At 38.5% G+C, this 14,596-nt stretch overlaps 2 protein-coding genes across 5 annotated transcripts; one reads left to right on the top strand and one right to left on the bottom strand.

Annotated features, from left to right (window-relative positions):
• Window positions 1–70: 70 nt before the first annotated feature.
• Window positions 71–11,506, bottom strand: LOC117298974 (bifunctional D-cysteine desulfhydrase/1-aminocyclopropane-1-carboxylate deaminase, mitochondrial-like). Of its 2 annotated transcripts, none has more exons than XM_033782373.1 (9): window positions 11,418–11,506; window positions 4,145–4,258; window positions 3,597–3,755; window positions 3,247–3,383; window positions 2,817–2,916; window positions 2,423–2,523; window positions 1,825–2,000; window positions 1,245–1,385; window positions 71–1,123 (listed from the first exon to the last, which is right to left on the bottom strand). In XM_033782373.1, the coding sequence occupies exons 1-9, from the start codon at window positions 11,424–11,426 to the stop codon at window positions 1,008–1,010; spliced, it is 1,053 nt and encodes a 350-aa protein (XP_033638264.1). In that variant the 5' UTR covers window positions 11,427–11,506; the 3' UTR covers window positions 71–1,007. The 2 variants fall into 2 exon arrangements, with proteins under 2 accessions (XP_033638264.1, XP_033638263.1); XM_033782372.1 differs by lacking the exon at window positions 11,418–11,506 and adding an exon at window positions 4,995–5,213.
• LOC117298972 (bifunctional D-cysteine desulfhydrase/1-aminocyclopropane-1-carboxylate deaminase, mitochondrial-like) lies at window positions 5,500–14,395 on the top strand. Of its 3 annotated transcripts, none has more exons than XM_033782369.1 (10): window positions 5,500–5,644; window positions 6,562–7,157; window positions 8,988–9,101; window positions 9,444–9,602; window positions 9,850–9,986; window positions 10,344–10,443; window positions 10,997–11,097; window positions 11,420–11,598; window positions 12,043–12,183; window positions 13,147–14,395. In XM_033782369.1, exons 2-10 carry the CDS (start codon window positions 6,744–6,746, stop codon window positions 13,272–13,274), a joined length of 1,473 nt encoding a protein of 490 aa, XP_033638260.1. In that variant the 5' UTR covers window positions 5,500–5,644; window positions 6,562–6,743; the 3' UTR covers window positions 13,275–14,395. The 3 variants fall into 3 exon arrangements, with proteins under 3 accessions (XP_033638260.1, XP_033638261.1, XP_033638262.1); XM_033782370.1 differs by having other exon boundaries at window positions 5,500–5,648; XM_033782371.1 differs by having other exon boundaries at window positions 5,504–5,644; window positions 6,933–7,157.
• The last annotated feature ends 201 nt before the right edge of the window (window positions 14,396–14,596 follow it).

Below are 14,596 nucleotides of genomic sequence, written 5' to 3'. Positions count from 1 at the left end.
GTTTTCAGTATCGCTGCAGTGTGACTCGGCCTTAAGACCATAAGTCAGCTTGGTTAGGAAAATCAGTTGGTTTTTTTTTTTCACATACAAAGAAATTGTGTTCTACTCTAAAGCTAGCTGAGGAAACTGTTCCTAAAAGCTCTGTGAAATCTAAACCCCAGAGGTTACACAAAGGTGTTAATGCCATCATTTAAACATTCTCCTTGGATTCTACTTTCAGCTTGTTGTCGGGAACGACTCTTACCCGATACAACTTAATCAAAAGAAACTCTTAAGATCATGCCCAAACGATCTTAAATATCACCCTCTGTTTTCTTGATATACCTGACACCTCCACAAGTATACTGCATGTGAGGGTGGCTAAAAATGTGTATTTTTTATCTGGAAGTATTTTGTAGTAGTTTCAAAACCTTGTAGTAGTTTTGTGTAGAAATAAGATACTTGTTTGATGGAAGTAGCATGTGTAAATAAACCAGTACATGTAAATGAAACGCTTTGGGAAAACTATGTATTTATTTATATTTTATGTTTCTGATATGGACAACCAAAACTAAATTGGCAATAAAAATGTCTTTCTTTAAAGTCTGCATGACTTCTTGACTACAATAAAAGCATGAATAAAATCTGCTTGTCAAAAGGAAAACCTGAAAACATAAAATCTTACTTGGATCCAATTGGATCACCCTGAAATGATGCATATTTAAAAGCAGCTTCTTCAGTACCTTCACCTTTATATTTCTGTTTTAATATTATAATGTGAAGAGCCATGGGCATACAAACAGCATTTCTAGAACTTTATCTGGAACTTTATCAACGTCAATCTATGTATCCTTTCTGTTTGTAAGAGAACCTATTCTAAAACTAAAGCCTTTGTTCTAAAATATTTTCTGAAAATACTAAACATGATGCATATTTAAAAGCAAATTCTTCAGTATAATCCCTTTCAGGTATATATTTCTCTTTATATCTTTTAATATAGAGCCTTTGGCTTAATATACCGATTTGTTTTAGTTGATTTCTGGAACTTTATCAACGTCAATCCATGCATCGATTCTGTTTGTGAGAGAACCTTTCATTCTGACCATGTCATCCATCCGTCCGTCAAACAAAGCAAACATTCCACCTGAAATAAATCAAATATTTAGCATTCAATCATTTATGTTGCATACCAATTATGTCGCATACCATTTGATGCTTAGAATGTTTTGCTTAGCTGTTGTATTATATTTGTCCAAGTTGTTTACCTGTATGGATGAAAAGAACTTTCTTTCCCTTGAAGCATTCTGGTTTTTCTTTCATCATTTTGATCAGGTGAAACGCTGCTTTCCCAGTGTATACAGGATCGAGGAGGATGCCTGTTGCCTCGGCAACAGCACTAATAAACTCTGTACAAACAAAGGAAATTTATTCAATCAGTCAACTATAATGGTGAACAGAATACCTAAACCCTTGCCTGTGCTTACAAACATACAGTGCCGTAACCCAATTCCATTCTGACTGTTGGTTACCATGCTAACCATTTACACCAATCAGCTTTAGAATATTGTGATCCAGTAAATTGAAATTTGCAGTCTTGAAGTCTGGTGTGTAGGCATCAGTTGTCCATATTTGAAAGTTTTCTTTAATATTTTGGAATAAGATTTCTAGTCGAAACCTCTACATCATAACTGGTCAGCACAACACAAACTTAAGAACAAAACAACTTTTTCTGGTGTTAATTATTTCTGGTCAGTTAGATAGAGCTAAAATGTCCAGTGGTTGTTGAATATTTGAGGAGTGGGTGGGGGCGGGCCATGGGTATCTTGAAGTACTCTAGCTACTTACCTAATTCATCTGGTGATGAGAGTGCATAACCCCGCCCCTGTGCCTCTTCATACATCTCACACATATCTTGAGACTGTACCCCAGGGTGTTTCTGACTCCAGTTCAAACCATCTAAGGCTTTGTTTATCTCAGAGTGGAAATACTCCCCAGTGTCACCAACAAGCATCCCATGAATTCTGCAAACAAAACAAAAAGAAAACAAAGAGGATGGACAGATATCAAGTGATGTTTTTGATTGATTCTCCCTCTGGATTATACAAAATATCTCAGATTTGCAACTTTTTATTCCCCATAAGAGAACAAAAAGATGCCCACCAATCATTGTACAGAGTTTTCAGTGTTCTATGCTAGTAGTATTCAAGAAAACAAATTATCTCCTGGGACTAGTTTTATGACTCTGCTCATCATATTTCACAAGTTATCAGGAAATGTTTGCTTGTGTAAGTGCATCTTCCACGTTACAAGGCAATTTCACTTACACAGTGAGCGCAGAATTCAATGCTTGCCCTGCAAATGTAGAAATCGGCGGTAAGCAGAGCTATGAAATTGGGCCCTGATGAGCTAAAAGGTTGCATGCTTCTTCTTTACAAAAATTTACCTAAGATGAGAGTTGCTGAGATAGTTAGACATGCTTAGTCCTCCAATCGTTCCTCCACTACCAACTGCAACAGCAATGTCTGTGAAATTATCCGGGACTTTCTATAAAAAAAAGGAAGTAACTTTAACAAGTTTTTCGTAATTACAAAATAAATTAAATTCCCATTAACTCAGACGATCACATATTTTGCCCAAACCATGCGCCGTTAAATCAAGCTAGTACCTTATCATTTGGATTTTACCATACACAGATGTCCTGAGTTCTACAAAATAATCACAGGTATATTACTTAAGTGGGATTCAAACAACAACCTTTGCAATTCTAGAGCAGTATCTTACAACATATACCACTGAGATTGCCCGTTGGCTAGAGACAGTTTAAATAAAGCTAGTACCTGTTTAAGGAGCTCTTGGAATGTTTGAACGTAGCCAAAGAGTCCAATTGAGTTGGTCCCTCCACATGGAATGGAATATGCCTTCTCACCTTTCTCTTCACTGGAGGAAAATACAAACAACTGTTTGAGATTAACAGTTGTCTGCTGGCTTTGAACCAGTGCAAAAGGTGACGGACTAGTAAGATGGAAGGCTAAGAACTGGTCCTTTGACCAGTCACTGAATGGGCAAACCCTGAAAGTATGAGTTTGTGTACTATTTTCTTGCAAACATTTCTGCAAAGGGGGCGAGGAGATGAGAAGGATGGGAGGGGGGGGGGTAAGTTTGCTGAGTTTCCAGGCTTGAAAAAGAAGGAGGATATCAATGGATACAGCCTGGGTTTTTTTCACAATTCCCCAGACCAAATCAGATAATACACTTTGTTTGTTTTACCTAATTTTCTTCTTGAAGTTTTCCATCCTTTGATGGATGTCTTCATTATAAACTGCATCTCCAGGAATCAGATGAATGTGGGTTCCTACAAGACGATCCAATAAGACATTCCCTTTGCAAGTTGCCTTCTCTGGGTCCTGGAAAAAAAAAAGACACATTGACACAGGCAAGCCAGGATGATGAAGACGATCAGAGCATACTCATCATAACATTGAGCTGTCAACCACCGATTCTTTTCAGAACCAACTCAGAAGAGATTTACACATTGTGCTACCACAAATCTCACCTAATTATACTCGCACCATGAAAGTTTCAAAACCTACTTATTTGTATTCTTGCTTGACACGTACCAGTTCTGTACTCTTGAGAAGAAGATGAGTTTTGAGTCCAAGTTGATGACCTGAGATGGTTGTAGCTCTGCTGTGGTTTGATTGAATACCACCACAAGTAATGATCGTTGAACATCCTTTTGAGATGGCATCAGCGAGCAAGAACTCCAGTTTCCGTACCTGATTGAAAATTTAAGTATAACTTTAAACTCCACAATTTGGTTTTCAAAGTTTAGAACAAAATCTTTATTTCTTTTCAACAATAACTTGGCTCCTCACATTCCCCCTCAATTAAGCAATTCTTCAGCATTTTTTTGCAACTGCATCATGGGAAAAGTTTACATCAACACACCTCTAAAACGTCAATTTGAGTTTAAGTTAAATAAAGGCCACACCCACCACTCGCTGCATACTGAATCATAGGATTTCATCTTTGAAAGGGCAAGTCCTTATTCATTTTAGAAAAGGCACTTCCATTGGAAAATCTTTACAAAGTTAACCGGCAACTTTCGAAAGCCATGGCAGAGACCTTTGCCTCTCTAGCATCCGTGTGATTTTGTGGGCTTTACCTTATTTCCTGAAAGCTGTGAGCCTGTCATATCGTCGCGTTTAATATACAACTCAAAATCTTCAGGAACGCCTGGGACATACCATCGATGAATAGGGGTGTCTGGATGGACAAGCTATCAAAAAAGAAAAATTGCAGTACATCAAAGGTTTCACTCTTTTGTATGAGAAAGAGTATGCTTTATAATTTTAAAGACACTGGACACTAATGGTAATTGTCAAAGACCAGTCTTCTCACTTAGTGTATATAAACATATGCATAAAATAACAAATAAACCTCTGAGAAAATTTGAGATAACAATGAAGAAAAAAAACACCCTTGACACACGAAGTTGTATTCGTTTAGATGGTTGATTTCGAGACGTCAAATTCTAAACTTGAGGTCTCAAATCAAATTCGTGGGAAATTACTTCTTTCTCGGAAACTACGTCACTTCAGAGGGAGCTGTCTCTCACAATGTTTTATGCCATCAACCTCTCCCCATTACATTACTCGTAATCAAGTAAGGTTTTATGATGATAACTATTTTGAGTAATTACCAATAGTGTCCACTGCCTTTAATTTAAAAAGGTGAATGCAAGTTGATCATATTTATATCAATTCATAAATATTAATTTTTTAGTGCAGCAGGTTCGCAGGTGTTCATATGGTCATGGTCTATGGTGAAAGGTACAGAACTGCGCCAAACTATCTATCTAAACAAATCGATAAATATTTTTCCAACCATGTCCATAGGACACCCAGTGAGATCCGATCTGTTTATTCAGCAGTTTTGCAAAATTTCTACCTCCATGATCGAATTAAATAAATGGTTTTAAGGTCCACAAAATCTAAACTAAATAAAACACCAACCTGTACATGATGTTTGGGTAGATTATCCAGCTTGCTAACCCATTCAGGCGGGTCATAGTTGATTAAAGACTCATTTAATCGCTGTTTATTGGCACTCATCTTGGACGTCTACCTTCCAAGATCAAGTCAACTCTCATCATGCAGTAGATAGTAGAGACTTGTGGACAAGTCGTTAAATCGCGAGATCACTGCTCTCGCGCGAACTGATGGCTCCCCGATTTCGACTCCTCGTTAATGAGGAGTCGAAATCGGGGCCGGGGGAGCCATCAGTTCGCGCGAGAGCAGTGATCTCGCGAGACCACTATCTCAGCGCGTGGGGCCGATTTAACGACTTGTCCACAAGTCTATAGATAGTACCGTCCGTAAACTTAACCAGTCCACTGCTTAGTCATGTACATACTACATGATTATAGTAAATGATCTTCAGACGTATTTATTCGTGTTGGCATCATAGAGCTCTATGGTTGGCATGCATGACATGTGGACTGTGTTTTTAATTATTGCACCAACACAAAAATGAGGGCGCTATGCTGGTTTAACGGTGGTAATTATTTTGTTTTGAAGTAGATTTGTTTCTGTGTCACATCACAACAAATCTACTTTCAGGCTGAGGGGAGCATGGCCAGAGCTGATCATGTTCTACATGGGCTGTAGGTATAGCATTACATCATTCAGTGTAGCACAGCATAGCACCAGCATTGATGAGATTTTGATCGACATTCTTTCATCCATTAAACATTTAACTATAAACTTTAACTACTTCTACTTGTTATATTTAACAATAGCCCACTTAATACCACCATACTATTACTACTACTAGACTACTATTTTACTAGCTCAATCCATGTAGCCCAACCACACTACTCACTGCATTATATTGTTAATAATAATAAGTACAGTTACACTGCAGTATTATTAGTAAAAATCCTCCATGATTGTATAATAATAATAATAATAATAATGCATTTATAATGCGCCATCTATCTAGTGTACAAGACCCTATTCCGAGGCGCAGAACAAAAAAACAATACATACAACAAAAAAGAAATGTTGAACATAATACAAAATTATACAATGAATAATCTCAATCTCATCATTGTTGACGCAGCATGCATGCATCAAAAAAAAAAAATCATTGAGAGGAAGAATGGAACTATGAGGTTCGTTCCGCTATCGTGGAGACGATAGCGGATCAAACCTCGTAGTTCTAGGAGTACGTGGGGCAGCCGTCGATTTCACAAACTCTTCCTAACTTAGTATTAATCTTAGGACGGGTTCAGATCCGTATCCAAATTCGTTAGGACGCATTGAACCCATCCTAAGTTAGGAGAGGTTACTCGTCCTAACTCAAGTTAGGATTAATCCTAGCGTTTCGTGAAATCGGCTGCAGGCCCCCTAGCAAACTCGCTCCCTGACAAATTCGCCCCCAGACAAAAGGAAGGGGAACTGGTTTCTCATTCAAGTCTAGTAAAAAACAGTGACACAACCAAAGTACAAACACTGGCTGTAACATCTGCAGTTTAGGGAAGGATATAAAAATGTGTGTTAGTGTTCATTTTATTCCTAGGTGACACTTTATGGACGTCCAAATTATACAGATGGAGCTAGCTTCGGATGTTGACTCACTGCACACCTGCACATTGTACCCTAGCTATTCTCAGGGGGCGTAATTTCATTGGCACTGTGTCTACTAATAATGCACACATCCTCAGGCCAGGCTTGACTTGACCTGAATTTGACCTTAACACCATGGCTAGATCCCTGGTATCATTTGTTCAGATAAAGAACCTATTCAGTTGTTACTGGGCACCATGTCAAGGATCTATTCCTTCAGGCCATGCATTAAGCTCATGGCCATGGAGTATTTGCAAACAGTCATTGAATAGAAAAGGCACGTGTAGTTCACATTATATCTTGAATCTTGGTACCTGGGTGCAGTGCAGTCGCCAATTCACAGTTACGAGATTTCATCATCGGAAGGAGAGTTCATTTAAGAATCCTTCACCAGCAATGGAAACAGAGATGATAAAACGGACTGCATTGATAGAGAATGGAGGCGGAGAAGCGTCTTGCGACGGTCCGGTACCCTCAGATTTCTTATTGCAATATCATCCTGCTGATTGGATGAAACAACTTCAACTTATTCCAAAGTACAGAGTAAAGGTAAGTGAAGTTTATTCAGAAAGAGCTTTATTTCGTCTTTATAAGTTTTTATTACCCTCAAAATAGAATGCTTATAACTCACTATAAAAGGGAAACTGCAACTGGGTAAATTTTCACTAATTTGGGTTGAACAAAGACAAATTTACTAGAGTGGGATTTGAACCTACGACTGCTGAATCAACATTCCAGTGCTCTACCTAGTGAGCTATTGTACCGGGTACCCCTAACTGGAGGTTTCCCTATTTGTCTTGTTTGGGGTACCAGTCAGAAACCATACAAAGCCTTCATTTAGGAACACTTTACAAAAATGAGTGAAGATCACCAACTTTTTAAAAGTAAGATAAGTTTATATTAGTAGTTTGTACAAGGCAGTTAGTTCTTTTCTTGGAACCAAGATAAACCAGGAAAAAACCTGTTATGCCTACCTCTCAATGTGCAAAGTATCTATTTGTTCACGACGATTGTTTGACATTGGAGTATTTACCCATGGTGTGTAATATTAGACTACAAAGGACACGGCTTGACCCTAGCCATTATCAGGTACCCGAGTACCATATCAAACAGACAGAGCTATAGTTAAATTCTTGCCAGGTTTTTGAATGATGCAAGACCAGCCCAGGTCATGCTGTGCTGTGCTTTGTGGTTGTACTATCCAGAGCTATGATGTAGACGCAGCTAGCTGTGTATACTCAGCTTGGCTCTGGTCTGGCATGTGGATTCCTTTTAGTTTTCACACAAAACACATTCCTTGGAAATATATCCCACGGAATTCTTAAGAAATTTAAAATTCCACCTATATAATGTACAATGTGCATAGCCTTTTGTGTGCAATTGCCACTGGATGGTCATCATTTTATGTCAAGCACTTAGGATGAAATAGGGAAAAGTTTGTCTAAGATTCTCTCAATATATAAAAGCAGTCTCAAAGTAACCCACGGCACCCACTCAATTGCCGAAGTGTCCTGTGCTTTTGCTGTGGTACCCTCTATCTGCAAGGTTCCAATACAGGCTTACATTTTCCCAATAGAAGTGCCCCTTAACAGAGGGAAATTGCTGTGCCCATTCAAGCAAGAACGATGTTCACAGCCTGATCAAGTACTGTAGGGAAACTTAAGTCAATTCAACAAAGGAGAAAATATCCAGAATTGTGCACAAAACTGTGTGCAAATAATAACTGTGATAGCTGTTGACCCACACTTTGTTCATAGATTATAATATGATAATGTGTGGCCATAACTGTCTGGGTATTTGGTGTCAGGGTCGGGTCACTGGAGGTCAGTCTGTCTGACAAGTTGAACAGATGTCTCTCGAGAAGGTGATTATCTCTTAAGTTTCAATACTGGCTGAAGAAAATACACAAAATCAAGTGTCAGCTGTGTCATTTTGTAAAATATGTCAACATTAATCAAACTATACTTTTTGCTGAAGATGAGCAGAGTATACTGTTTGAAGTGCTGCCATAAAGACTTCCCACTCATGGTTGTATTAGGGTGTAACTGGCAAGTTTGACAAATAGTTACTTCTTATTATCCACACTATTCAAAGTTTCAAACAACACTTGAAGTTTGATATTGTAAAATAATTGGGAAACAAACTATAAATCTGAAGGGCCCTGGTGTACCAATACATTATTTACATGAAATGCGGTCATCAATATGTGGAGTAATCTAGGATATCAAGTATGACTCCCCAAGGTCATTGCACTTTGAAGAAATGGCTTAATAGGTCATTAGGGGATTGCCTCAATGGTATTCTGTTTCTTGGGTTAAACAATAATTATTTCCTTTGACAAACATTTCCAAATTCTCTTTTTGTTATTATTATTTATAGCTCATCCATGGAGTCACCCCTATTCAGAGATGGTACCTTCCCAACGTTCCAGCCAATTTTGAAATCCACATTAAACGAGATGACCTGACAGGATGTGAACTTTCTGGTAACAAGGTGAGGAAATTTGATGACACTGAAAGATTTGTTGTCACAGTAATTGATTTCTAACATGGATGTTGAAATTTAGTTATCTTAACAAAACTCAAGAATGCAGGCCTCAAAATAACCCACAGCACCCACAGGAATTGCCGTGGTACACTGTGCTTTTGCTTTACGAATTGGCACAATAAACAAAAGTAAAACTTAAATTGGGGGGGGGGGGGAGTTTTTCACAACTATTTCTCAAGACATTTGATACTGGTATATTACAAAGTTCATCGAATGGCTCATCTAAGTGTCTTAATTTTCTTTTCCTCCAAGAGTTATTCTATTTATTCTCCACAATTCTCCACACAGGCTCGTAAGCTTGAGTTCCTCCTTGCCGACGCCATAAATCAAGGCTGTACCTCCGTCATCACATGTGGATCATCACAATCAAATCATTGTCGAGCTACTGCCATAGCAACAAGACAGCTTGGTCTGGAACCCTACCTTCTACTTAGATCTCCCGTCTCAGTAAGTTCAAATGCACTGAACGTTCTTTGAATCAACTGTACCAGCTTTTTTAAGTTGACCTTTATCCCGATGTGGTCTGGTTCCCTACCCTCATGGTGACAGGGAAAGTCTTTATTCTCATTTTATAATGGGACCAGACTTATTTTTCCTGCCAGCCTCAGTTTGAGTTACATTTAATTGAATGGAAGACAAACAAGATGGTCAACCAATTGATTAAAATATGTTTACTGAACTCAATTCTATGCAGGATCCAAATGAAGTTGTTTGTACAGCTAATATGTTCCTGAACCGTCTAATTGGAACACATGTTTATCTGCTACCTAAGAAGTCTCAATATTCAACAGATATAAAACCACGTATGGATCAACTGGTACAGAAAATAAAGTAAGTTTTCAACACTCTATATTGCTTTTGAACTCCTTCTGTATGTGAAATGTTCTGGGCACTAGGTGGCGACAGTCTCTTTTTGTAACTTTAATGTTGTCGGAAATGTGTGTTAATTTGTTCGAACTATGTAATCAGGAAAAATTACGCGGTATGGCTTTTGCCACTTAGTGACCCAGTTTTAGTACTGACCCGATTTTATAGTACTGACCCAGTTTTATTTTGACCCAGTTTTAGTACCGACCCAGTTTATGGTACTGATGAAGCTTAAGTTTGAGAACTGAAAAAGTTGTAGTACTGACCCACTTTTAGTATTGATCCAGTTTTAGTGACCCAGTAATGTTGATTTCTATACAGAGAGGAGACGGGTGAGAGTGCCTACCCAATACCAATAGGTGGCTCTACAGCAATAGGTTTATACGGCTATCTGGAGGGATTCAGGGAACTACTGGATCAGGTGAGGATCTCATTTTAATAACCCTGCAATAACCCCACAATTACCCCACAATTACCCCACATCCCATAAACCCATGCCTAGCATATATTTGATTAGGGTACTCGGTAAACAAAGCCAAACAACCAATGCTGACTAGGGCCCAATGTCATAAAAAATGTTAAACAGAAAATGCTGCTCGACACATTTCTTTGTAAAGCAGTGGGGAACCAGTCCCAACAATGCAAACTTAATGTCATTTTGGCTGGTAAACTGTTCTGTTCAACAATACTTTGCTGTGCCTAGTTAGTTTTTGTGGTCATAGTCATTACAAAACCACTTTCTTTTTTTAAGCTTTACAAGAACTATTCAGATTTGTTGTTTGTTCACTTTTTTGAGAAATCCTTTTTTGCCATTTACCATGCTAAAATAGCGTCTTCCCACTAGACCACTGAGCTTGCCCAGTAGTCAGAGGCAGTTTGAATCAAATAGTTTAGATATATTCTACTATACGCGTTCAACATACGTACAGCTTGTTTACAATCAATCATTTTGGTTATGGTTTAATTTGACCTAGGGTATTGCAGACCAGTTTACAGACATCGCCATTGCATGTGGAAGCAGTGGTTCTACTGCTGGTCTGGCTCTTGCCAACTATCTCACTGGCTCCAGACTGAAGTAAGTGCAACCCAGCAGCAGTCATTGTGATATGACAGACCTATCTTTAGATCAGCTAATAAAGAAAGGCATCTGGCCTTAATTGCTTCTCTTCTCCAAGGAGTATCAATGGAGGTTGTAAAGGTTTGAGATAGTAGCTCTGAGCTGAGAGGTTTATAAATACTCTTAGGGTGTTGAGAAAGTTCCTATTAACAGTTGAATATGAAGGTTGTAGGTTCATGCCCAACCTGAGGTGCTTTAGCATAAATCAGTGTAGAGCAAATGTAGGCTCAAACTGCTTCATATGCTTGTCTGAATATGAAAATTAAAATGTTTCTTACAGAGTCCATGGCTTCATCGTCTCGGATGACTCAGAGTTCCACTCTAAACAGATCAACGATGTCTTGAGGGAAATCGATGTGAAGGATAGCAATGGTAAAGTCCTGCAGTCTGAAGATATTGTCCACTTAATAGATGGAGTCAAAGGAAGAGGCTACGGACTGTCAACTCAAGAGGAACTGGGTAAATAAGAAAACAAGAATAGAATGAAGTCATTGAAAGAAGTCTTTTTATACATTTAAATAAATGGTATTAGCTAAGAGGTTTGCAGTAACACCATGTGAATATTTCTTTTTGAGTAGTGTTGGTTTTAAAAACCAACAACTAAAGTTTTGATCAGTAAGCTCTGATGAGGCGGCGGTTATAAGAGTTCAAACTAATTTGTACAATTTTTTAAATCCACAAATATTTGCTGATATTGAGTTCTATATGAACTCAAAATTCTCTCCAGAATACTGTTCGAAACGTTGAGACCACATCGGTCCTTCACAGAGCCAGCACTTCTCTCAACCCAAAGTAGTTTTATTCATTGTTGTTCCTGCAAGTTTACTACTATAGTTTTTCTTATGATCCAAACCATTTAAATCTTAAAACTTCTCCGACATTTTGTGGTTTTTCTTTTGCTAGATCTTGTTGGTGAGGTTTGTAGAAGGACTGGTGTTATCATTGAACCTGTGTACACTGGTAAGAGCGTCCATCATCTACTCAGGCTAACAAAGGAACAACCACAACTATTCAAAGGCAACAAGATACTCTTCATACATACAGGTGAGATGGTTAAATCAATTTGTGGGGCTTTTTCCAAAATGGCAGCTACGGCTATGGCTAGAGCTATGGCTGATAGCTGTGTCAGGATGTGTTGAAGTACAAGGTGCTCTTAGCACCAGCCATAGCTGCTACGGCTATGGCTAGAGTTATGGCTGATAGCTGTGTCAGCATGTGTTGAAGTACAGGGTGCTTTTAGCAACAGCCATAGCTGCTACGGCTATGGCTAGAGTTATGGCTGATAGCTGTGTCAGCATGTGTTGAAGTACAGGGTGCTCTTAGCAACAGCCATAGCTGCTACGGCTATGGCTAGAGTTATGGCTGATAGCTGTGTCAGCATGTGTTGAAGTACAGGGTGCTTTTAGCAACAGCCATAGCTGCTACGGCTATGGCTAGAGGTATGGCCGATAGCTGTGTCAGCATGTGTTGAAGTACAGGGTGCTCTTAGCAACGGCCATAGCTGTAGCCGAAACTGCCAATTCAGGTATCAGCATAAGGGCTTTAGGCCTTGTCATATGAGGCAACTTTTGCAGCCATTTAGAGGCACAGCAATGGGTAATTTTCCAAGCAATTACCTGGAAAAATATGAGAAAAGTCTAATGTGAATGTATTCTCTTCTCGGAGATTGCCTGGAACTGGTTGCCTGTAAATTGCCTCAGGTGATATGGCCCTTAGACTAGTTTGAGAACTGCTGTCCCTTGTGGGGTTTCTATAGAAGGCTGGGAGAGTAGGAGTTGAGGAATGGGGTTACTACTGGTTACTATCTAAGACATCTAGATTTGTCTCTTATTTCTCCTGGAAGAAAGAGATGTATACACAAGCCTGAGGGAGGCACCAATATGGTAAGAAATTATATTGAGGTGTAATGCACAGGTGTCTCTCTAAAAGAGTGTCTCAACAGTGAATAGTGTTGTCTTTGTGTGTTCAAATCTTTAATTGAAGGAATTTGTTTTGAATTTTCTTCAGGAGGACTTTTCGGACTCTTTGATGGACGTATGGATGAGACAGTAAAACAGATGGGCAGAGATAGGAATCATATTCATGAATGGATGGAACTCAGCGATCAAGCCCCGGACTTGAAACTCTTACTCTGAACTCTAGTGAATGCGCCCTCTGTTGGTCAACAATGAACAGTTATTGAACATTTTTAGATTGCCACAAAATAGAGCAGAGTAGTGGGTCGTGCTTGGTTTCTGATCCGTCTTGATTTGAATGGCGGACTACTTTTCTAAACACTCTAAAAACAAAATCTTCCATTAGGTACAAAGAATTATTGTCACTGATTCAAAGAGGTCAAAAAAAGATCTACATAGGCTTGAATGAAGTTGGAGATCTGCACCTACTAAATGAATCCTTGATGAAGTTGATCTGGACCTACTTACTGACTGAATGTCGCCCTCTTCTGGTCAAAGTGGGACAGCAAGAATGGCCATAACTTCTACCTCCATGCTGCTTATAGAGTAAATTTTCAAGACCCAAATCTCATCTCTACTTTACTGTCTTAAGAATTAATTTGGCCAGTCCCAACAATCGCGCTAGTTTGAGACATACTCCCATTTTTTTATTTGCTGAAAAGGTCAAGACTTTTTCAGTTTTTCGTTGTGAGAGCGTTCTACCAACTGAGTTGTCTAGTCCTAAAGATGGCGGTCTCCGTATTTTGTCAATAAACAATTTTTGCTTTTTTTTGGGGGGGGGGGCAGTAGAAGCCATACTTTGCTTATATTTTTGGGTGGATACTTGTTCTCTTAGCACAAAGCTGCTCATAATTGTTTTTTAGAAGATGTTAGGCTGTTTATTTTAAGTAGTGTTCCGGATTGAATAAATCTTCTCTGAGTCTTACTTTGTTTTGGCAGAGGGCCGTGGTTAAATCTTCCCAAATGTTATAATATATTCGCAACACACCAAATGCTCTTTGTAAACATTTAAATAATTTGTATTTGCAATTTCCAACAAAATTGATTAAATTACAACTTTAAATGCATGGCATTACGGATACTGTAATTTATTCTTTACAGGGAAATTCAAGGTTTCCAACATCCTGTCTCTTGAGAAGATTATTTTTGCAATTTTATCTGTCTGTCATTGAACAATAATTGTATAGATTTTTATGATTTCTACCAGTATAAAATTATTTTCAATGTATGTTTGTCTGTTCTATTTGCAATATAAAAAAAACCCAGGAATTTCGGAACTGGAATAAATTTGATGTTTGTGCATGTATTTTGTGCTGGTCTGGTGTGACCTTGAACATTTGTAATAAACAAATCAAAAAACCTAGACTGAAAACTATCAACAAGAACCTATTTTAACAAGAAGTTACATCTGGGGTTTAATGAGGAAATCAATTTCAAACAAAACCGATGAGTTTTTATTTATATCCCCGCGAAAATAGGAAGTTTCTCATTTTGCAAAGCAG

Source organism: Asterias rubens, chromosome 13 (assembly GCF_902459465.1).
Source record: "Asterias rubens chromosome 13, eAstRub1.3, whole genome shotgun sequence".
NCBI lineage: Eukaryota > Metazoa > Echinodermata > Asteroidea > Forcipulatida > Asteriidae > Asterias > Asterias rubens.
This window is presented reverse-complemented; position numbering and strand designations above follow the sequence as displayed.

Excerpts from the sequence above, each read along its gene's own strand:
- LOC117298974 (XM_033782372.1), bottom strand. The coding sequence starts at position 5,093 with ATGAGTGCCAATAAACAGCGATTAAATGAGTCTTTAATCAACTATGAC. Across the intron at positions 2,917-3,246 it reads AACTTCAAGAAGAAAATTAG|TGAAGAGAAAGGTGAGAAGG; the intron begins GTAAAACAAACA and ends ATTTTCCTCCAG. Across the intron at positions 2,524-2,816 it reads TCCAAGAGCTCCTTAAACAG|AAAGTCCCGGATAATTTCAC; the intron begins GTACTAGCTTTA and ends TTTTTTTTATAG.
- LOC117298972 (XM_033782369.1), top strand. The coding sequence starts at position 6,744 with ATGGCTAGATCCCTGGTATCATTTGTTCAGATAAAGAACCTATTCAGT. Across the intron at positions 9,987-10,343 it reads CAACTGGTACAGAAAATAAA|AGAGGAGACGGGTGAGAGTG; the intron begins GTAAGTTTTCAA and ends ATTTCTATACAG. Across the intron at positions 10,444-10,996 it reads TCAGGGAACTACTGGATCAG|GGTATTGCAGACCAGTTTAC; the intron begins GTGAGGATCTCA and ends AATTTGACCTAG.